This window comes from Microtus oregoni, unplaced genomic scaffold (assembly GCF_018167655.1).
Source record: "Microtus oregoni isolate MIOR12 unplaced genomic scaffold, Mior012 000006F_ref0000085, whole genome shotgun sequence".
Taxonomy (NCBI): domain Eukaryota; kingdom Metazoa; phylum Chordata; class Mammalia; order Rodentia; family Cricetidae; genus Microtus; species Microtus oregoni.
In genome coordinates this window covers 43,681,961-43,705,772 of record NW_024543065.1, presented here as the reverse complement: position 1 = coordinate 43,705,772, position 23,812 = coordinate 43,681,961, and the positions used below count along the sequence as shown (strand labels likewise).

At 43.8% G+C, this 23,812-nt stretch overlaps 1 protein-coding gene across 1 annotated transcript in view; it reads left to right on the top strand.

Annotated features, from left to right (window-relative positions):
• The window catches only part of LOC121450037 (NACHT, LRR and PYD domains-containing protein 9B-like), a 30,777-nt gene extending 12,433 nt beyond the window's left edge, over positions 1-18,344 (top strand). Inside the window, 6 exon segments of the mRNA XM_041654709.1 lie at positions 1,671-1,835; positions 4,223-4,390; positions 9,702-9,872; positions 11,260-11,430; positions 13,280-13,450; positions 18,197-18,344. Coding sequence (XP_041510643.1) covers positions 1,671-1,835; positions 4,223-4,390; positions 9,702-9,872; positions 11,260-11,430; positions 13,280-13,450; positions 18,197-18,344 — 994 coding nt within the window.
• The last annotated feature ends 5,468 nt before the right edge of the window (positions 18,345-23,812 follow it).

Below are 23,812 nucleotides of genomic sequence, written 5' to 3'. Positions count from 1 at the left end.
AGTAGAAAATACAATATTACCAACAGTCACATATTTGAAGTTCTCTGTCACACACATACATGTGATTTACAGGTGGTTTGTAAATGCCTATACAACTAGTATGTGTGCATGTACATCTAGTATATGCATGCATGTGTGTGCATGTACATCTAGTATATGTGTGCATGTGTGTGCATGTACATCTAGTATATATGTGCATGTGTGTATGTATGTACATCTAGTATATATGTGCATGTGTGTATGCATGTACATCTAGTATATATGTGCATGTGTGTATGCATGCATGTACATCTAGTATATATGTGCATGTGTGTATGTATGCATGTACACAGACAGCAAGAATTGACTGTGTTCTAGAGACTGTAGGAATGTTAATTAAAAGTCCACTTTTTAACATTACTGTGATTGTATGTATGTATATGTGTATCTGAATTGGGCCTCGGGAGTCAGAGTTATACTAAGTTGTGAGCTGCCCAACATAGGTGCTGGGAACAGAACTCCAGTGCTCTGCAGGAGCGGTGTGTGCTCTTAACCACCCAGCTAGCTGCCTGCCCAATGCTAACCTCTTAGTCATCATGCTGACGTCTATTTCTTATAAGGAAACAGGGCAAGGCGTAAGTTTGACTACATTTTCCCAACCTTGAAAAGAAATATATACAAAAAGAAAAAAAAAGTCACGTTTAATTTTCTTGACTCTGAACCCCAGTCTATGACCATTATAGACAGTGGTGTCTTTAAAAAACACTGGTTCCTACTAACCTGAGCTGTGGTGGTACACACCTTCAAACACAGTCCTTGGGAGTCAGAGGTATGCAGATCTCAGAATTTGAGGCCAGCCTGGTCTACAGAGTGAGATTCAGGACATCCAAGGTTACACAGAGAAACCCTGTATTAATCAACAACAAAAGTACTAGTAAATAAGGAGAAATGGGCCCTTCCTTGAGACGCACAGCAGGGATCATTAAATGAATACAATCGTCTGTTTATACATAAGGAGTTACTCTGGTTTGCTTTTTTTTTTTTCCTCTGGTTTGCTTTTTGCTGCTGGGATAAATACCATGACCAAAAGCAGCCTAGAGGAGGAAAGGGTTTATTCCATTTTACCACTGCCAGGTCACCATCCATCACCAAGGGAAGTCTGGGCAGGAACCTGCAGGTAGGAACTGAAGCAGAGACCATGGAGGAATGCTGCTCCCTGGCTTATCTCCCCCGAGCTGCTCAACACTCTTCCTATTCACATCAGACCTACCTGCCCAGGGGTAACGCTGCTCACAGTGGTGTTTCTCCACCAATTACCTATTAAGAAATGCTCCACAGACATGGCAATCTGATGAGGCAATTCCTCAATTCAGGTTCCCTTTCTCTAGATAATGTTGAGTTGGAACCCTTGATTAGCCATGACAGGCTATATTCAGAATTTAATATGAAGGTAAGTATGAGTCTTCTGAGAATGATCTGGGTGTTATGCAGGAGTGGGGGAAATAGAAAAAAAGGGAGAGAGATGAGTAGCTCGAGCCTCCATGTTTGCCTGGTATCTGGAGACAACCAGTGAGAACTTGGGGGTAACCAGGGTGCCCAAGCACTATGGTGTGTGTGGGAGAGGATTGTAAGTTGCTTTGCCATGAACCCACGCCCCCTGGTATAATGTGCAATTTGGCCTTGTTCCACAGGTGTTCCTTCATGACTAACTTTGGGGATGGTACATTATTTCACGCAGTTCTTCAGCTGCCTCACCTGACATCCCTGAACCTCTATGGCACTAATCTGTCTTATAATGCAGTTGAGAAAATGTGCTCCGGGCTGATATCGCCAACATGCAACCTGGAAGAGCTGCTGTAAGTCAGTGCGCTGTCTACACTCAGGAGCTGCTTTCAAATTGTTTCTAAAATCACGTTTAAGGATTAACTTTGAAAGTTTTGCATTGTATGGGCACATATTGTACAAAATGAGTTTCATTATATAAATTTCTTTTTCTCCTTGTTAACAGAGTATGTGTGTGTGTGAGCGCACGCACAGGTGCCTTCAGAAGCCAATAGAGGGCTGTGAGCAGCCTGATGTGGGTGCCTGGATTTGAACTCTAGTTCTCTGTTGAAGAAGCAAGAGCTCTTCACTGCTGACCCGCCTCTCAGGCACCCCCGTGACACCATTCCACACACATTTGTATGGACTTTGATCACACTCAGTTATGTTCTGTTGGCTCCCGTTCCTTTCTAAGAAGTTCCCCCTTGCACTCTGATGACTTCCTCTTTGGCTTTCTAATGGTTTGAATACCATCATAACAGCATATCTAGATCTGCTACACTTAGATACCTAGGGTGTGGCTCAGCTGCGGAAATTAGAGGCGAACTTACAGAGGAACTATACAATAGCTACCAGCAGAGAAACGCTCCATAAGTAAAACCCCACTGGCCTTTCATGGTAGCTAGAGAAGAAACTCAGAGGCAGCCATGCAGGTGGGCTGGGCGGAAATGGCAGAGAAGAGTGAAGTCGCCAGGATACTGAGGATCTGCTGTTTTCCAGCGACACAGTAGCGCAGAGTGAGTTCCTCACCGTTGTCGCTTGAGCTGCGGGGGGCTTATGCGGAGAAACAGGCAAGGCACTCTTTTCCTCAGGCGATGTAAAGCAATACGAACATTTGTAATTTCATGATCAGAGCAGAATCATCTGTTCTGGTATTTGGACTGTTGCCTTGATTCCTGACACAAAGCTTTCAAACTCTTGGTGTTCTCCGGGTGATAGGATCAACTTTTATTCTGAAGAGATAGGTGGTGTTTGATGCACTACTGCATAGTGGCCAGTCCCCAGAAGAACCACGCTAGGTCTATGTCTGTCATTATCACCCCCATCCTCAGTGAGTTCAGTTTGAAGTTTGTCTGTCACGCTCACATGATAAAGACTCCATTGAAAAAATTCCCAGAAAGTTTTTAGCATTTCCGTCCTGCTGTGCACTAACTGTCAGCTTGATTTAGTTCAGTGATTGTCTTTATCAGGTTAGTAAGCTGGGGCATCTGTGAGGGATTTTATCTTGCTTGTTAACTGAAAGAAGATGAAATAAGTAGGCATGGTTCAGGAGGTTCTGGTCTTTATAAGAAGTCTAGCTAGCTAAGCCCGAACCAGCAAGAAGCTCACTCATGATTCCTGCGTCTAGGTTCCTGCTCTGACTTCCTCAATGACGGACTGTAACCTGGAAGTGGAAGCCAAACCGTTTCCTCTCTTAGTTGCTTTGGACAGAGAGTTTATCACAGTACTGGGAGGGAGCCAGAGCCGGGTCTTCTAGCATGCGAATATATCCACACAGAGCACTCTGCATCCATAAGGCAAACCTTCTTGAACCCGGGATCCTTGCAGATCTCACTCCATGCACATGATCTGACTGCATCCTCCATCATAGCTTCTGAATATTCTCAGCTGTCAATCGAGATGACAGAACCCATAAGCTTCATGATCTCCTCTGTACTTTAAACACAAGGAGTACGTGTTAAGAATGTCCATCACAATGGGCTTTGTAAATGATCCCTGAAACCTGGAAGGGAAGGCCACTGTGAGACTCAAGAAGTAAGTGTGTGTGTGTGTTGGTGTGTGTGTGTGTGTGTGTGTGTGTATGTTGGGGTGTGTGTGTGTTGGGGTGTGTGTGTGTTGGTGTGTGTGTTGGTGTGTGTGTGTGTGTGTTGGGGTGTGTGTGTTGGGGTGGGTGTGTGTTGGGGTGTGTGTGGTGTTGGGGTGGGTGTGTGTGGTGTTGGGGTGGGTGTCTGTGGTGTTGGGGTGGGTGTCATCTGTGGTGTTGGGGTGTGTGTGTTGGTGTGGGTATGTGAAGGTGTTAACAGTGATATTGGTAATCAAAAATGCTAGGTTATAGACCAATTTTAGTGATGGGGTCTATGTGTGCATTAAAGGATATGGCTTCTACCAACTACATTCCAGTAACACTCTGTCTCTCTGTTGGTTGTTTGACAATCAATAACGTCACCAAACATTTCCAAATTGAGAGTAAAAGTCACCCATGGATGGAAACCACTTAATTGGGCTTTTTCTCATTCAATAGAACTTCATGACTCACAGTGATAGTCACATGATTGCACTCATGAATTAAAGAAGTCTGTGATGTAAATGTGAGCTGGTATGTGCAGTATTAGGAGCTGGGCATTTGTTTGGATAACAAGTAGTCTTACATAGGCCTTCTAAAGATGTTGTTCCTAACCTGTGACATGTATCTCACATGCAGGTTGGGGAAGTGTGGCATCTCAAGTAACGCTTGTGTTGAAATTGTGACTTCCCTAAACTTCAGCAAGCTGAAGCATCTCTCATTGGTTGAAAACCCCTTGAATAACAAAGGAGTGATAGCACTGTGTGAGATCCTGAAGAATCCGAGCTGCGTCCTGGAGAGACTGATGTGAGTTGACTGGAGAAGCATGTAGATGGAGCTGTGGACTGCTTTTCGCCTCCCAGCTCCGGGCCACCAGCTAGCTTTACCCAAAATAATTACACAGAAACTGTATTCTTTTAAACACTGCCTGGCCCATTAGTTCCAACCTCTTATTGGCTAACTCTCACATCTCGATCAACCCATTTCTAACAATCTGTGTAGCACCACGAGGTGGTAGCTTACCAGGAAAGATCTTAACCTGCGTCTGTCTCAGAGAGGAGAATCATGGCGACTGCCTGACTCGGCTTCTTTCTCCCAGCATTCTGTTCTGTCTACTCTGCCTACCTAATTTTCTGTCCTATTAAAGGGCCAAAGCAGTCTCTTTATTTAACCAATGAAATCAACACAAAACAGAAGACTCTCCCACATCATTTCCCCTTTTTCTGTTTAAACAAAAAGAAAGGCTTTAATTTTTTTTTTTTTTGATTTTTCGAGACAGGGTTTCTCCGTTGCTTTTTGGTTCCTGTCCTGGAACTAGCTCTTGTAGACCACGCTGGCCTCGAACTCACAGAGATCTGCCTGCCTCTGCCTCCCGAGTGCTGGGATTAAAGGCTTTAACTTTAACATAGTAAAATTACATATAACAAAAGAGTTATCAAGCAAGAATTACAGTTAGAATGTTTACATCTATTTTATCTTTTATCATAACTAAGGAAAACTATAACTAACCATTCTTCAACTCCATCAAAGACTTCAGAAGGATATAATAATACCTAAGTAAACAAGAAGTAAGTAACTTCTAAAATTCTAGAAATGACAGAGACATCTTGCTCTTTGTACAGCACCCAAAGTTCTTTTGTACTGTTGGGTCATCCATCTTCAGCCTTCAGGCCATAGTATCCAGCAGACCTTTCCATGAAGCAGGAAATTTCAAAGACAGTCAGTCACTTTCTGCTGTGTTCTGCAGAATGTCTCACAGACTCTTTCATGAGTCAGGAACCCCGAAAGACCATCTCACCTTTAGGCAAGTTCAGCAGTCCTCTTTCCACAGGTTCTTTGTGTCCAATTCATGCAACAGTCCAGGCAAGAGCAGTTTCTTGCCCAAATGGCTATCAAACTCCATAAGGTGCCTCTTCAATGCCCATCTTCCTCTCGAAGTAGATTGGTGCTGCCAGGAGCAGATGTGTCTCATTGTCATGAAAAGCCCTAGGTTATTAAAACATTAAATGCCATATTCTGTAGTCTTTGAAAGATATGAAGAATGTCTATCTAACTGAAATATATCTCTATATATCTAGAAAATCTAACTAACATGACTACAAGCTTGACTATTATCGATGATTATCCATTAGCAATCTATATTTCTTAATTATATATTACATTTTAAAATGAACTACACAATCACAATACCTTAATCAAGAGCAGAAATACATATGACAAAATTGACCTTAAAATCCATACCAATGTAAATTATTCATATCTATATCATATCCCCCTTTAAATGTAAAAGAACATTTATAAACAATATTTGGGAACATGGGCACAGTTTTTTCTCTCCAAACTGCTTCCTGCTGAATGGGGGCACTGCTAATCCGATTTTTCATGGTGTAACCTGTTGGGTGAAGTAATTTTCTGAAGGTATTCATGGTGGCCTTTCAGGAGGGTGTGGTTTATCATACCATATTGGGATAGAAGCAATCCACAGGGTCTCATCCTCTGTGAAAACAAAAGAAAACCCTCTCCAAAGCATCATATCTTTAGACCCAAATTTGGAAGTCATGATACCTTTAGAACATACATGTAGTTTGGCAGACCACACAATGAAATGTCTCTCTGTATTTAGCTCCTTCACAGTCAAAAATTTTAAAGAAAACACAATGTACATAATCCAGACTCTCTGTGAATTTTCCATTTTTACGTGGCTTATTTTTACTCTGTCACTTTATTCTGTTTCTTTAAAGACTTTACCCTTTTTTAAGGCATTAAGTTTATTCTCTATATTCTTTTTCTTCTCTCCCAAGTCTACATACATTCATCCAACACTGTGACCCATTTACAAGTCTTTTATGTCTGAATCTGTCCCATTGTGAATCTGTAATTCTTTATTATCCAGGAGCATTTCTTAAAATGTTAAGCACTTCTTAAAAACTTAAGTTGCACCATGTAGAGGTAATACAGTACCGCCTGTTTACTGCCAGTCTAAACCTTAATTGTGCTGTTATTAGGATAATTACGATAATTCCCGCCTGAGGTCAGCACAGTTCAGTATGCCTCTGAGCTGCAGAGCAGGCAGGCTGCTCAGGATGTTGGCTCCATCTCTCTCCAATTTCAAAATGGAGGACATACCATTTTTTGCTAGCTCTGGGGCCACCAGGTAGGAGCTGCACTCAGCACTTTAACTCTGAGACTGAGTGTGCGGCACAGAAATTCTTTTCATCCAAGTTACAGCGAAATCTGACATGCAGAGCACTGCACAGTCAGAAAACATCTCTGTGTATGGTGGCAGGAATCCACCATGCTCTCCTGCCTGCCTACGCCTGATTCTGTAGTCTGCCCAGGTGGGGAGTGCAGGCATGGTCTCAGAGTGCTTTCTTCCAATACTGAGCGGGAACACAAACAGACAGGCCCACAAATGCACCATAGCCAGAGTTTGTACAGGCAGCAGGGCCCAGGAAGCCGCGTTTTAAAACCATGCTTTTTTTAAAGGCTGCTGAGTCAGGAAATTCTCTCTGTAGCACATCACCCACAAACAGAAAAAGCTGTCTTAAACTCTGTTTTTTTGTGTGTTTAAAATAAAGCTCTCTCAGGTTTTACGTGGAGTTCGTTACTACGTTAGGCGCCACTCTGTAGATGGAGCTGTGCGCTGATTTCTGCCTCCCAGCTCCCAGCCACCAGCAAGCTTTACCCAAAATAATTACACAGAAACTGTATTCTTGTAAACACTGCCTGGCCCATTAGTTCAAGACTCTTATTGAATAGCTCTCACATATCGATTAACCCATTTCCAACAATCTGTGTAGCACCGTGAGGCGGTAGCTTACCACCTGCATCTGTCTCGGAAAGGAGAATCATGGCGAATGCCTGACTCGGCTTCTTTCTCCCAGCATTCTGTTCTGTCTACTCTGCCTACCTAATTTTCTGTCCTATTAAAGGGCCAAGGCAGTCTCTTTATTTAACCAATGAAATCAACACAAAACAGAAGAATCTCCCACATCAGGAGCATGCCCTGGAGATATTGCAAAACCCTGCACATAGGTAAAACCGTCATAAAGGTGATCAAATTGCCACAAAGGAGGCAGGAGAACCTGGAATGTGTCAGGATCTCTGTCACTTGTCCATGCCTAAGTTGCCATGTCAGCAAGTGGAGCAAACGAGAACAGATTTATGAGACCAACTTCTGACTAGACAAGACTAGCTCTGAAATTCCTCATATATAATTTTTAGCTTAATTTATATGATAACCATGGAATACGGTGATACACTTGGAAAGAGACTGGCTATAGGGAAGAGGAGACTATAAATAAGAAGAAAATATTCCCTACAAAGGCAAGACTTCCTACGTCTTACCTAAGTCACTGTAGGCTGTCTCCTGCTCTGAGGTTGACGTTGATTGCTCATCATAGCACACTGCCAGACTGTGGTCCCAGGGAAGTCATAGAGATAACTTATTGTTCCATCCATCAAAGGTCTTAAGATGGTGAATGTGCTCAAAGACACCTGGGTTCAGGAAGAGAAAAGAGTATACAGACCCAATCCATCTGTGTCCTGTGTGCTCATGTATTCACAGTAGCATGTGTGTGCGTGGCTCACAGCATGAGCATGCAGATAAAACCGTAAAGGCACTGGATATGGACAGTAAGGAGACGCCTGTTTAGAACAGGAAACGCATGCAGATGAAGTGCCTCCTGCATGGGCTGCTCATGACTAGACCAGAAATGTTCCAGGTCTCATTTAAATTTCTTTTGGGATTTTTGCAAATTGTGAGTCTTGGTGACGCTCCCTAAGGCCAAACATGAAAGTATTTGCACAGTACAGAAATCTGTCACAAGGCTTGGGGATAGTTTTATATGATGCTTTCAGTGCCTTTGTATTTTGTCCTAAACTGGATACATGAGAGCACTTGTGGATTTTCCTACCTGTGTACCCCGGGAGTTCCTGAGCCTGCAGAGGCAGAGGAGGTGAATAGTCCCCTGGAACTGTAGTTACAGGAGATTGTGAGCACCATGTAGGTGTTATATGTTTTGTGCTTAGAATTGAACACCAGGTTCTCTATAAGATCAACAACTGGTCTTGAATGCTGAACCAACTCTCCAGTCCTAAAATGAAACTTGTAAGAGAGAGAGAGAGAGAGAGAGAGAGAGAGAGAGAGAGAGAGAGAGAGAGAAATGTATTCTAGAAAGTTGAAGGATGTTGCTGAAGAGGTAGGAAAAACTAACATTAGAAAACAAAATTTTTCAGTTATTTCTCTACTAGTTACTATAGAGTAGATTGAGTTAAATTACACTTGATGACTAGTAAATAAAAATAGCTACATTAAGCATAAGTTATTTCAAATATTATCTAGTCTTTAAAATACTAGCTATTCACCCACACATGTGACAGCATTAGGAAGAATCTGTAAAATAAAGTAGAAGGACCGGGTGGAGTAACAGCAAAGGAGGTCAGACACTTGCACCCTAGCATGATGACCCGAGTTTGACCCCCAGGACCCAAGTAGTGACACAGTGCAGAGGTGGAGATGGCAGGAACCCTAGGACTCACTGGACAACCAGCCCAGTCTCATGAATGAGCCCCAGGCCAGTGAGAAACCCTGTCTCAAAGAGGGTGGGTCGTGGTGTTCCAGTGTGTGACATCTGAGCTTGTCCTCTGACCTACACATGCACCTGCAGAAAGACGTACACACACTCACAAGAACAACAAAAATGAGGGCAGGGTTCTGCAACATGGTGAATTTCTGGTATAGGTGGAAGTATTGATTGTCTTGTAAATACGTTGAAAAATTAGTCAATTTTGGAAACATCTGTGGTGATCTATAAGCTCAGGTGTTCAAAACTTTTATTTGAAAATGTTTCCATCGTGTGTGTGTGTGTGTGTGTGTGTGTGTGTGTGTGTGTACTAGCACACACATGGAGGACAGAAGATGATTCATGGGAGTTGGTATTTCCTTCCATTGCGTGGGACTGAACTCGGGTCCTCAGGCTTGGTGGCAAGGTCCTTTACCTGCAGAGCCATATTAGCGGCCCGTTTGTGGAAATTCAGTGTAGGGGGAACACGGAAGCCTTTGCAGAGATCTATGCTGTGACAGTGAGTGACCTGCGCTGTGTGATTCTCTTCACAGGTTGTCATATTGCTCTTTCAACTCCATTATCTGTGGCCATCTCAATGAAGCCCTTGTGCGCAACGAACACCTCTCTCTGCTTGACCTGGAGTCAAATGTCCTAGAAGATTTGGGGGCAAACATTCTGTGTGAAGCTTTGAAAGACCCAAAGTGCCCCCTTCAGGAGTTATGGTAGGGCTGTGGTCTCACCCAGCCCTGGGGATGCGGTATCAGATGTTGGCATTCAGAAGAAAGTGGGAGGGTAGAATTGTCTGGATGTCAGTGTCCCCTCAGACTCTGTGGTGAAGCCTGCCATCCGGGATGACTGTTTTAAGATTGGGTCATGAGGGTGAGTTGCCATGAGTAGATTACTGCTGATAAAAGAAGGCACAGAATCTGCCTCACCCATTCCATCACGAAACCCAGCTTCAATGCCCAGCACCTATATCTACATCTCTTCTCTTCTATAACCATCTGCATATCACCTATTTATTCATTATCAATCTATGTATGATCTACTAATTATTTTATGTTCACTGTGCATCTAACATCTGCCTAATGTCTCTACTTACCAACTACACACTCATCATCTTCGTATTCTCCATTCTTCACCTGTCTTATACCCTTTATCTTCCTTCTCTCCCCAACCTCTCTCTTAACCATATTGAAAGCGTCATGGGAAACCATCAGCTTCAGGCTTGAGGAGGGTTTGAGGTCGCGTTATATTAAATACTGGCAGAAGTTCACCTCATGATGACATCTGCACGGAAATCTGAGATCGGCGACCAGGTAGCCCCACTGATTTTCAGGGTATCTCTATTTGAGCCAGGGAGGACGAGAGTAGTGACACCAGATGAAGAGAGGAAGGCAGAAGAATTGCAGTGGGCCACAGGGAGCAGTGTAGCCCAGATGGAGGAACAACGCCAGCATTTCAGTACTGCTTGGGCATTTCCGGTTCCTACAAATAAATTGAAATATGCCAAGCTACTAAGATAGGATCTTATGACCTAGGGATGTAGCTCAGTTGGTGAGATGCCTACTGACCATACACAGAGCCCTGGGTTTGATTCTGCAGCTCAGCTTTGAAAAAAACAGGTGTGATAACTACGTACCTGCGATCTCAGCACTGGGAGGTAGAGGTAGGAGGTTCAGAAGTTCAAGGTCAGTCTCAGCTATGTAACGAGTCTGAAGCCACACTAGATACATGAGACCCTGTTTCAAAAAGAAAAAGCGGTCAATGAATGCCTGCTGAGGGGGAGAATGGTCTCCTCCAGGAACAAGCTCTACTGGTTCATACAAACCCCTGGAGTTGTGCACAAAAAGCTAAACTAAATGGGCTTAATAGGTTACTTATGCATGTACAGGTGTGCAGACATGAATATATATTCACATATATTCATATGTGTACACACGTATCAACAATAAAGAGAATAATATGGGATCTGGAAGGAATTGGAGGTAGGTCTGGAGGGATGAATATACCGAGCTCATATAAAGTTCCAAAATATAAGATAAATAACAGATCAAAAAAAAAACATCGGGCCTCAGAAGTCAGTATGTTTGCGTGTGTTTTCCCCAGGTTGTCTGGTTGCTGTCTCACTTCAGACTGCTGTGAGCAGATCTCCACTGTCCTTACTTGCAATAAAAATCTAAAGACCCTGAAACTGGGCAACAATAACATACAAGACAGGGGCGTCATGCGGTTGTGTGAAGCTCTGAGGAATCCGGCTTGTAAACTGCAGAGTCTCGGGTGAGTCTCCTGACTCTCGTGGTGGGTGGCTCCCAACTCAGTGAGGAAAATCTGGAGGGTTAATAGGTGTGGTAGTTTGTAAGAAAATGGCCCCCAAAGGGAGCTGCACTCTTAGGAGGGGTGGCCTTGTTGCATCAGGCATGTCTTGTTGGGGGAAGTGTCACTGTGGGGCAGGCTTTGAGGCCTCCTGTATGCTCAAGCCACACCCAGTGAGTCAGACTGCCTTCTGATGCATGCAGCTCAGGATGTTAGAAGCCTCAGACCTTCTCCGGCACCATATCTGCCTTCATGCCACTATGTCCCACCGTGATGACAATGAACTGGAAAAGAGCCACCACAATTAAATATTTCCTTTAAGAGGTGCTGTGGTCATGGTGCCTTTTCACAGCAATCGAAATCCTAAGACAATAGGGTTAAGAAGAATTCTGCCTAGCATAGTCTCAAGGGTTGAGGAAAACGTTAACACCCAGGTCATGTACGAACAAGAGCATCTGCTGGGGTTTGAGCACCACGCCCTTGTCATGTTTTGCCCACCACAGCATCTGGTCTTCTGGCCTTCTGGGTCCTCTTCTATGATGTTCCCTGAGCCTGGGGAAGGGGTGACACAGATGATCCATTTGAGACCGGGTCCTCTGTCCTCAGTCTCAGAATGCAGACCAGCTGTGCGTCTCTCTATTAACCAGGCCATTGCAAAAGTTGCTTCTCCCATGAGGCTTGAGAGCTGAACTAACATAGAAATAACGCTAAGTGGTTAGAACAATGGTTCTCAACCTGTGGGTCCGACCCCTTTGAGAATTAAATGACCTTTCACGGGGGTCACCTAAGACCAATCAGAAAACACACAGATATTTACATTATGAATCATAACAGTATCAAAATTACAGTTACAAAGTAACAATAAAAATCATTTTGTAATGTGGGGTCCCCACAACACGAGGAACTGTATTAAACAGTCGCAACACTAGGAAGATTGAGAAGGTGGTTTTATGTTATGTCCCCTTAGCAAAGCGATAGTAACGGGTTCTCCCTTAGGGCCTACAGCTTGCCCAGCCACGGGCTCTTCACCAGTTTACAATACCTGGCATGAGTCAAGTAGTCAGCACTCCAGAGTGGATGGTGGAGGCCCTCAAGAAGCCCCAGCCCAGCTGAGGAGCTATTGGCAGCTGATGGCAGCTGATGGGAGGAGAGCCAGTCTTCAGAGAAGGAGCCCTGGGCACCTGTGCTGCAGGGGATTGTCCTAATCTCAAGCACCTAAGGCAATGCTAATTGAGTTAGTGCAGTGGCTCTCAGCCTTCCTAATGCTGTGACCTTTAATACAGTTCCTCACGTTTTGTGTGGTGACACCAGCCATAAAATTATTTCCATTGCTACTTCATAACTGTAATTGTGCTGCTGTTATGAACTGTATGTAAATACTGACTGCAGAATATCTGAGATGTGACCTCCGTGACAAGGTCATTCCACCCCCCTATTGGGGTCATGACTCCTTGCCAGGTTGAAAACCATTGACTTTGAAGGTTTAAAAAGGTATCACGTTGGGAAGGCTGCTGAGAGGGAGGTCTGGGAGGAGTTGGAAGTGTGGGTAGTAGACAGATGTGATCAAGACACATTGTATACATGTATGATTCTCAAATAAAAAGTACTGCTCTGGCCTGGAGGTGGTGGTGCAGATCCCAGTACTCAGGAGGCAGAGGCAGGAAGATCTCTGTGAGTTCAAGGCAAGCCTGGACCCTAGATTTCCTTAGTGTTTTTGCTCACTGTGGACATTTGGGCCTGGTTAAGTCTTTGCTCAGAAGCCTAGAACTGGCACCAAATTCTGCATCCTTTTTCTTGTGTTTCCCTGTCACAGGTTAGACATGTGTGCGCTCACCACGGCCTGCTGTGCAGACCTCGCCTCCGCTCTCAGCACATGCAGAACACTGACCAGGCTGACCCTTGACTGGGTCACCTTGGACCACTATGGGGTGAGGCTGCTGTGTGAGGCTTTGGCTTGCAAAGGCTGCAGCGTGAAGGTGCTGGGGTGAGTGATCGCTGTGTCCCTTGGTTGGGAGTGACTTTGGAACAGCTCTTCTCTAGCAGTTGGCTCAAGCTGAGCCCTGGTGACACAGGGCTGGGGAGGTGTGTTGTACGGGAAAACCTTTATCCTCAAGAACACTGAGGACCATCCTTGATCTCTAGCCATTCATAGGTACCACCCTCTGGAGGTGATGGCTCCAAATATCATCAAACATCTTCTTTAAAAAAAAAAACATGGCTTATTTCTTTTTTAATTTTTTAAAAATATATTATTATTATTTCTTTTGTTTTTAAAAAGAAAACAAGCTATCTTTTTTCACTTAGCATACCAATCCTAGTTACCACTCCTTCCCCTCCTCCCATGCTCTCCACCTGTCCACTCCACAACCCCTCCAGTCCTCAGAGAGGGTAAGGCACATTGCTTTAGGGAAACTCCAAGGCCCTCCCTCCTATATCTAGGCTGAACAAGGTATCCATCCAAAGAGAATAGGTTCTTTAAAATCACTACAAGCAATCGGGGAAAATCCTAGTGGCACTGCCAGTGCCCACAGTCTGCCCCAGTCATACAGCTGTCTTCCACATTCAGAGTGACTAGTTTGGGCCTATGCTGATTCCTTCCCAATATACCTGGAGTTGGTGAGCTCCCTTAGCTCAGGTAGACTGTTTCAGTGGGTGTACCCATCATGGTCTTAACCTCTTTGCTCATATTCTCACTCCTCCCACTCTTCTACTGGACTTTGGGGGCTTAGCCCAGTGCTCTGCTGAGGTTCTCTGCCTCTGTTTCCATCAGTTGCTGGATGAAGGTTCTATGGTGACATTTAAGATATTCATCAATGTGACCATAGGGCAAGGCCAGTAAGGGCCCCCTTTCCTCTATTGCTTAGCATCTTAGCTGGGGTCATCCTTGAGGATCCCTGGAAATTTCTCTAGAGCCAGATTTCTTGCTAGCACCATAATCGCTCCCTCAATCAAAGTATCTCTTTCCTTGCTCTCATCTCTGTCCTTCCCCCATCTTAACTATCCTGTCCCCATGTTCTCCTCCCAGCTCCTCTTCTCCCACTTCTGCCCCTTCCACCCTCCCTTTTTCCCCACCCCCATGCTCCCAATTTTGTCAGGCAATCTTGTCAATTTTCTCTTTCCAGGTAATTCTATTTATGTTTTTTCTTAGGGCTCACCTTATTACTTAGCTTCTCTAGGATCATGAACTATAGGCTCAATATCCTTTGCTTTACAGCTAGTATCCATTTATGAGTGAGTACACACCATGTTCATCTTTCTGAGTCTGGGTTACCTCACTCAGGATGGTTTTTTCAAGTTCCATCCATTGTCATTTAGATTTCAAGATGTCATTATTTTTTCGCTGAGTAGTACTCCAATGTGTAAATGTGCCACATTTTCTTTATCCATTCTTCAGTTGAGGGACATCTAGGTTGTTTCCAGGTTCTGGATATTACAAACAATTCAGCTCTGAACATAGTTGTACAAATGTTCTTGAAGTGTGATTGAGCATGTTTTGGGTATATGCCCAACAGTGGTATTGCTGGCTTATTTCATAAAATTATCATTCAGTTCTAAAGAATGATGAAATCAAAATATTTATAGAAAATGAGTGTTCTTAGAAGGATAGCAATTAGGGTAACCTAATTGCAGAAATAAAAACCACATATTCTCACTCGTATATGGGCCCTAGTCTATAATGTACATACACACATACACACATTGTAAGCAAATGTTACATGTGGGTATCATATAACATCTTAAAAAACAAAAAGTGATAATAAAACTGACAAAATATGAGTTTGAATATGTAGTATACTTTGTATATGCCATTTAAATGGTTTCTCAAGATATTCAATACCAAATTTATTTTTAAAACATTTTTATGTACAAGTGTTTTCTCTGCATGTAACGCTGTGTACCACATTCCTGCCTGCTGCCTGGAAAGGCAAGAAGAGGGCATCAGATCCCTTGGGACAGAGTTACAGAAGTTGTGAGCCACCTTGAGAGTCTTGGGAATAGAACCCTATCACACCTAGAAGAGCATCCAGTGCTCTTAACCACTGAGCCAACTCTCCAACCCATGTTAATCTTAATAATTTTTATTTATTCTTTCAAATTTTCATACATATACATGTTGTGATAATATCCTACCCCTACTACCAACCTCCAACACCCCTGAGACCCTCCAATCCCAATTAATAACCCCTGACTCTTAAGTCCTGTTGACTGTGCTTATGGATCACTGGGGCATGGGAAACCACCCAACACACCAATCTTAGAAGTCATTCTCACAGAACACCAATAGTTCCTGTGCTAGGGTGGGGTTCAGGGTCCCCCCATCCATGTTGGAATTTTGAATGCAGGTCTTGTGCCAGCAACCTCAGCATCAACTGCGAGCTGATGCATAAACACGCATGTCATGTCTAAAGAGAGAATCCCACAGTGCTTCTCCACCTCCCGGCTCTCACAGTCCATCTGCCCCTTCTGTCATGACAATCCCTGTGCCTGGTAGGGCAGGTTCACCAAGGACGCATCCACAGCTCAGCAGTCACAATCACTTGCTCTCAGCACTTTCAACAAGTTGTGATCCCTGCATTAACTGAAAAGTTCTTAGACCACAGTTGTGAGAAGTACAAATCTACGGGCACAAATGTATTTAGAAGTCAGCTTGACACACAGGCTCATATAAGGGAACTGCAGTAGGTTTCCCTCTGGGGCCTGTGATGCCCTAAGCCACGGGATGTTAACAGTGTTTACAGTAGCAATCATTAAATCTCCCCATGGAGCAGGCGTCATAATCCAATCAAAAGTGATCAGCTACTCCTATAACTGCCATGGCAGCAAGCTACCACAGGGCACAGCGTGGCTGGTCATTCTCATGTCTTCCAATCACACAACAGAGGTGCTTACAAACACCGCCTCCCACATCCAGTGTCTACCCATGAATGTTCATCCCAGGCTAGCGTTGGGAGGGGTCTGACACTGCTCTACAGACTTCTACATCAAAGTTCTGCTGAGAACTTACTCTGCATGAGCAGGTTGATGATATGAGTGCCAGGAAGATGGTGGAGGAGCATCCTGTGAGGAAAATGGTTCGCACCTCTGCCCCACTGACTCGGATCCTGTCCTGGGGCTACAGAGAGTGATGTGCAAGCAAGGATGAGATGTGGGGAGCCTGGGGTGTGGGCAGAGAGGAAAATCGGGGTGAGAATGCTGTGCTTGGGGCGGCATTGCCTGAAGGGGGGGCTGGAGAGGCAGGGGATGAAGTGAGCAGCAGATCTGAACGAGCCTGGCAGATCTCTGTACTAACTCTTTGTAGTTACAGGTCACATGACTTGTGGTTATGAAATACCAGGGAAGACAAGAGCAGACAGAATGGGAAGAAAATTGAGAAAGCCAGCTGTACTTCTCTGAGGAACTCTGTTCCAATCTTAATTTGTGAAATTCGGGGGGAACTACTGCACAAAAACCTAAGGGAACTTTTTGCAGAAAAAAAATTAACCATATTGAGTGCTGACTGCTTAAGACATTACTTTTTTAAAGGGGCTGACCCCTTACGTCCAAGGGTCAGGGCACATCGAGGAAGAGGGGGTAGGGAGATTGTAAGAGTCGGGAGGACTTCTACAAAACAGCCTCTTCTAGACTTGACAAGGCAGATACACCCAGGAACTGACAATAGCCATGACTGTCTGCATGACCCATGCTCAAGTTCAGGCAGGTCAACATTCCAGCATGGGTGGTGGAGGGGGTCATTCCCCGGACCCCTAGATGGGGAACTAGAGACATTTGGTGGCCTCAGAGAAGAGAGAGTCGTGTTCTTCAGGGATGTGGCCCCTGGTAGGATGCATATGCTACATGCATGCACCTCCCTCCACGCATGTGTGGGCATCACAACTGAGACTCTGTGAGCTATTGGGGAAGAAAAGTACACGAAGTGTGGGAAGGAATGTAGATGGGTCAGAGAGGGGAATGGGGAAAGGATATGTTCAAAATCCATTGTATCCATGTGAAATTCTCAAAGAATAAACTAATGGATTTTGAAATATAGTGTAAAGATAATAAGCATTTGATAATTTTTATTTTTTTAGGTAAACTTAGTGATGACGGCGTGGGGGAAACAGGCAGAGGGAATAGCTGAGCATCAGCTGTATTCATGGGTGAGCTAAGGTGTAGGATAAGCTGTGTCTCAGAGAAAGTGGGTAGGGACTCAAAAGACTTAACATAGATGGTGTGAGATTGGTAACAATGACATTAACTATACTAGTGTTCACAATCTGAGAAAAGTCAACACTAAAGTAATAACGCAGGAATAAGGAATAATAATGATCGTGGTTAGGCATTTAAACAATGAACGGGTGAAAACAGTCATTTTTGCTTCAGTGGTTTGTAACTTTAGTCTTGACATCTAGATAGATGTTTTATACAGACGTCTGTATCTACATAGATGAGAGGGCTCCTACTCTGCAGGAGAGAATCAGACCTTCTCACACTTGGTGTCTTCCTTCCTTCACTCCTAGGGTAACAGAGAGGGCATCATGGGGATAAAGGAGAGGCAAGTTATGGCCAACCAAACTTGGGTTGGTGGATGGCTCAGTGGGTTAAGGCACTTGCTGCTGAGCCTGATCACTTGGGGGACAATGGAATCCCATGAACTGTCCTCTGACCTTCACACGTGCCCTGTAGCATGTGCCTGTATAAGCACACACGATTAGTAAACATAAAAAATCAACAACCTTCTTCCTCCCTTCAGATTGGACAAATCTGCACTTTCTGAAGAGTCACAGAAGCTACTGCAAGATGTGGAAAAGAAAAGTAGCCTGGATATTTTGCATTATCCGTGGGTCAAGGAGGAGAACAAGATGAGGGGTGTTCGTCTGCTCTGGAACAGCAAGAACTGATCTTGAAACAACAGCTTTTTCTTTGTCGTATTTCTCTAAATAAACATCCTGCCCCAAGATGCTCACTTGGTCCTGGTAGCTGGTTCCCGGGTTATTTCACAGTGCCCTGTCCCCATCCACCTTTATATATACTTCCCCTCACCACTTTACAATCTTTAGATGACAAACACACTCAATAAACTCTCAGCATGTTTGAGAATGAATGATTACTTAATGGCCGTCTTAGAGTGTTGGGGTTTGAAACTGAAGAGACCGTGATTCTCTTACAGTTCTGGTTGGGAGTGATGTTTGTGACACGTTATACTTGCTGTCATTTGTCAGTGCAGCTAACATCACCTGAACTGTAGTTCACGCCATGATCCTAAAAGACACAAGCATCACCATGCAGAACAACCACAAACTCACCAGGCAGCAGGCTGACAGTGATGATACATTGCTGTTGAGTTATGAACACCTTCCTGCAATTCAGCTCTAGATTCCATCATGTTTTTAAAAATTTATTTTTTTTCAGAGTTTTGTGATGTGAGCTGCTAGGCCACCAAAAGAGGCAGAATTCTAATCATTTCATTGCTGCGATAAAAGACCAACCAAAAGCAATATGGGGACAGGAGGGTTTATTTGGCTTGCAGGTCCATGATCTTGGGAAACTGAGGCAGGAACTGAAGTAGAGAACATGGAGGAATGATGCTTATGGACTTCTCCCTGTCACCTCCTGATTTTTTTTTTCAGACAACCAAAGTCGCTTCCCCAAGGACAGCACCACCTTGAGTGGGCTGGGAGCTCCTCAGTTGAGATTTCCTGCATCCATATGACCAAAAAAAATGAAGGAAGGAAGGAAGCAAAGAATGAGGGAGGGAGGGAGGGAGGGAGGGAGGGAGGGAGGGAGAAAGGGAGGGAGGGAAGAACAAATGAACGACAGATTTTTTTTAAGTATGAGTAGCTAACACTGAGAGTTCTTGGAAGGTTTATTTACAGTCTTCCAACTAGACAATAAGGCTGTGGAGATGCAGTCCTTTAATCCCAGCACTAAGGAGGCAGAGGCAGGAGGATCTTCGAGTTCAAGGCCAGCCTGTCTACAGAGCTAGTTCCAGCACAGCCAGGACTGCACTGAGAACCCTGTCTGGGAGGGGTTGGGGAATCAGTCAGCAGTATTCCGACCAGGGGAAGAGACCAGGATCAAGCCTCGCCATCTTCTCCTGATAGACGGTGTCAAAGGCTTCACTCTGGGCCACAGTGAAGACATTCTTCCAGTCGCCACACGTGCCTGTCAGACACAGAAGGGAAAGCAGCAGGGAAATGAGTGAGCACCGCATGTGAGCAGCCCAAGCCTGTCTCCCTCTGATCTCATCCATCCAGTTGGTGTCTCTCTCAAGACCAAAAGGAATCATCCTACAACTTCCTGCTCTGTACCCGCTGTCAGAACCATGTGAGAGGAAAAGGGACCGGACTTGTGATGATCTGAGGGTGGTGGCTGTGAGCGCCTGAAAGGTCATGTGGAAAATCCTAGTCCTGAAATTTTGAAGGAAAAACTGAAGAAGTTTTCACAGCTGAACCTCAGTCCATCCCTCCATGTGGAAAAATGTCAACCATGTGATAGAGTAGCAGGCTACAGAATTGGCACCAAAGTGTGTGTCCTTCAACTATTTTTCCAACCAAGGTTGTATTCTAGTTAAGGGAATGTTCACACAGCGCTATGATCAGAAAGATCTCCACTAGGAAAATGCTGTGTTCTAGGATCTCTGTAATCCGTTTCCACTGAAATGCAAAGATAGTCCACTGCCACAAGCATCTCCCAATACTACTATCAAGTCTCAAACACCCTGGATCCCTGAACACCAGCAACATATTCTCTGCCTCTCCAATTGTCTTCTATTTTATGAATGTTACATAGATATATCGTGTGCAGATTTATGCTGTTGACTTTTGTCACTCAGCATAAAGCCCTTGGAATCCATCCAAGTTGCTGCATGTGTGAGCAGATTCTATTACTGACGAACGACCATTCTGTCATATAGACACACTGATGTCTGCAGGGGTTGTCTGTTGTAATCACAGCACCCTCTGAACTGGACAGTCTTGTTACTGCAGCTGTATCTCTGATTTCTTACAGACGTGGACAATGTCCCTGCTGCTGAGTGGTCTAAGTGTATAGACATATCCGCTGCACAGCAGAGGCAGCAGGACACAAGAACCTCTCATTCCTCCTTGATGAACTCTCAGTAACGGATCTGTGGGGAGCGACTGTTCTCAGAGAATATGATGGGATAGGACTCTAGCTTCTGAGCGTCTGTTTCCGTGTCTCACGCTTTAACAAGTGTTGGAAACCTACCCATTTACAGTACAACTGTGACCCACTATCCTGTCTCACCCTTTCTCAGCAACGGTATATTGTAGACCATGTCATCTTTCGGATTTCTTAGCATTATACTGTTGGACATCGCGTTCTCTTTCATGGCTGAGAAGGACAAGTGTTGGGCAGCAGAATCGAGTTGCTCTGGACTCAGAGGTTTGTCCAGAAATTGACACACTTTTTGCATGTTGCCTCTGAGATCCTGTGGGTGGAAAAAAAGTGATCAGGGACGCGGCGGAGAGGCCCCGCGGACGCGCAGACATGGGATGGTCCAAGCATGAAACAGTGAAGCCCACACTGTGAGCAGATCATCCCACTACAGTTGAGCCTAGTGCAAGACACAATCAGGAATAGGCTTTGGGGGACCGGCGTGGCATCAGACGCAAGCGGCGGGAATGGCGTGCAATAACGAGAGCAGATCGCCCCACTACAATTAAATCAAAGAGGTAGGCCTTTTGTTGGCGAGGTCACTGGCAAAACGGGGAGCCTGGTCCTGTTCCTGAAGACCCTTCTGAGGGGTGAGAGGGTTCTTGGCCCTCGGCAGGCGCCAGGAAACAGAGTGAGGGCATTTTGTAAGTGGAGCCCTTGGCCAGCAGGGAAACCTGATCCGGTTATAAAAGACCCATTAGATAGGATCGATAGGAGGAGATGGGCAGGCGCCAAGGCAAGAATTCACCCAATAATCTGAAAAACAACATGAAATCACCAGAACCCAATGATCTTACAACAGAAGTATTTGAACACCCTAACACAGAAGAAGTGGAAAAAATTGACTTTATGAAAGCAATAGAGTCCCGTAAACAACATGTAAAAAAATGCCCTTATAGAAATGGATGGGAAGTATAACAAAAAGTTTGAAGAAATGAGTAATAAGTACATGATACCATGGGAAACCAAGAAAAAACGATCAAACAGGTAATGGAAACAGTTCAAGAATTGAAAACTGAAATGAAGGCAAGGAAGAAAAAATAAAACTGAGGACCAGCTGGATATGGAAAATCTAGGTCAACGAGCAGAGTCTACAGAAACAAGCATAATCAATAGAATAAAAGAGATAGAAGAAAGAATCTCAGATTCTGAAGACACCATAGAGAAAATAAATGCACTGATCAAAGAAAACAGCAAAGCCAACAAATTCTCAACACAAAACATTCAGGAAATATGGGACACAATAAAAAGACCAAACCTAAGAATAATAGGAATAGAAGAAGGAGAAGAGACACAGCTCAAAGGCCCAGAAAATATTTTCAACAAAATTATGGAAGAAAACTTTCCCAACATAAAGAAAGATATTCATTTAAATATTCAAGAAGCATACAGAACACCAAACAGACTGGATCAAAGAAAAACATCTCCTCGCCATATAATAATCAAAACACAAAACATACAGGTTAAAGAAAGAATATTAAGAGCTGCAAAGGAAAAAGGGCAAGTAACTTATAAAGGTAAACCGATCAGACTTACACCTGACTTCTCTATGGAAACCATAAAAGCCAGAAGGTCCTGGATAGAGGTACTGCAAAAACTCAGAGACCATGGATGCAAACCCAAACTACTATACCAGCCAAGCTATTGTTCACCATCAATGGAGAAAAAAAGACATTCCAGGATAAGAACAAATTTAAACAATATGTAGCCACAAAACCAGCCCTACAGAAAGTAATAGAAGGAAAATCACAACCCAAGGAATCCAACATTGCCAAGACTGCCTACAATAACTCAGGCATCTGGTGACCCTTTACCAGCACATCTCAAAGAAGGGAGACACAAAAACTCTACTACCAAAAACAATAAGAATAACCGGAGTAAACAACCACTGGTCATTAATATCACTTAATATTAATGGTCTCAATTCACCTATAAAAAGACACAGGCTAAGAGAATGGATACGAAAACAGGATCCAACATTCTGCTGTTTACAAGAAACACATCTCAGCCACAAAGACAGGCATCTACTCAGAGTAAAGGGTTGGGAAAAGATGTTTCAAGCAAATGGTCCTAAGAAAAAAGCAGGTGTGGCCATACTAATTTCTAACAAAACTGACTTCAAACTTAAATCAATCAGACGAGATCGAGATGGACACTTTATACTCATAACAGGAACAATTCATCAGAATGACGTCTCAATCCTGAATATCTACACCCCTAATATAAAAGCACCCACTTATGTAAAAGAAATATTACTAGAACTCAAGGCAGACATCAAACCACACACACTAGTAGTAGGAGACTTCAATACACCTCTCTCTCCAAGGGACAGGTCAATCAGACAGAAACCTAATAGAGAATTAAGAGAATTATTGGAGGTAATGAAGCAAATGGACTTACACACAGCATCTATAGAACATTCCACCCAAATAGGAAAGACTATACCTTCTTCTCTGCAGCTCATGGAACCTTCTCGAAAATTGACCACATACTCGGAAACAAAGGAAACCTCCATAGATACAAAAAAATATCAGTGTGCACCTGTGTCTTATCAGATCACCACGGATTAAAGTTAGAAGGCAACAACAATGCTACCCCCAGAAAGACGACAAACTCATGGAAAATGAACAGTCAACTACTGAACCACACCTGGGTCAAGGAAGAAATTAAGAAAGAAATTAAAGTCTTCCTTGAATTTAATGAAAATAAAAAGACAACATACTCAAACCTGTGGGGCACGATAAAAGCAGTGCTAAGAGGAAAGTTCATAGCACTAAGTGCCCACTTAAAGAAAACGGAGAATGCATACATTGGGGACTTAACAGCACACCTGAAAGCTCTAGAAAAAAAAGAAGCAGACACGCCCAGGAGAAGTAGAAGAATGGAAATAATAAAACTGAGGGCGGAAATCAACAAAATAGAAACACAGAAAACAGTCCAAAGAATCAATGAAACAAAAAGCTGGTTCTTGGAGAAAATCAACAAGATCGACAAACCCCTATCCAAACTAATTAAACGACAGAGAGAGAACACGCAAATAAATAAGATCAGAAATGAAAAGGGGGACATAACCACAGACACAGAGGAAATTCAGAGAATCATTAGATCTTACTACAAAAGCCTGTATGCCACAAAACTGGAAAATACAAAAGAAATGGACATTTTTTTAAATAAGTACCATATACCAAAG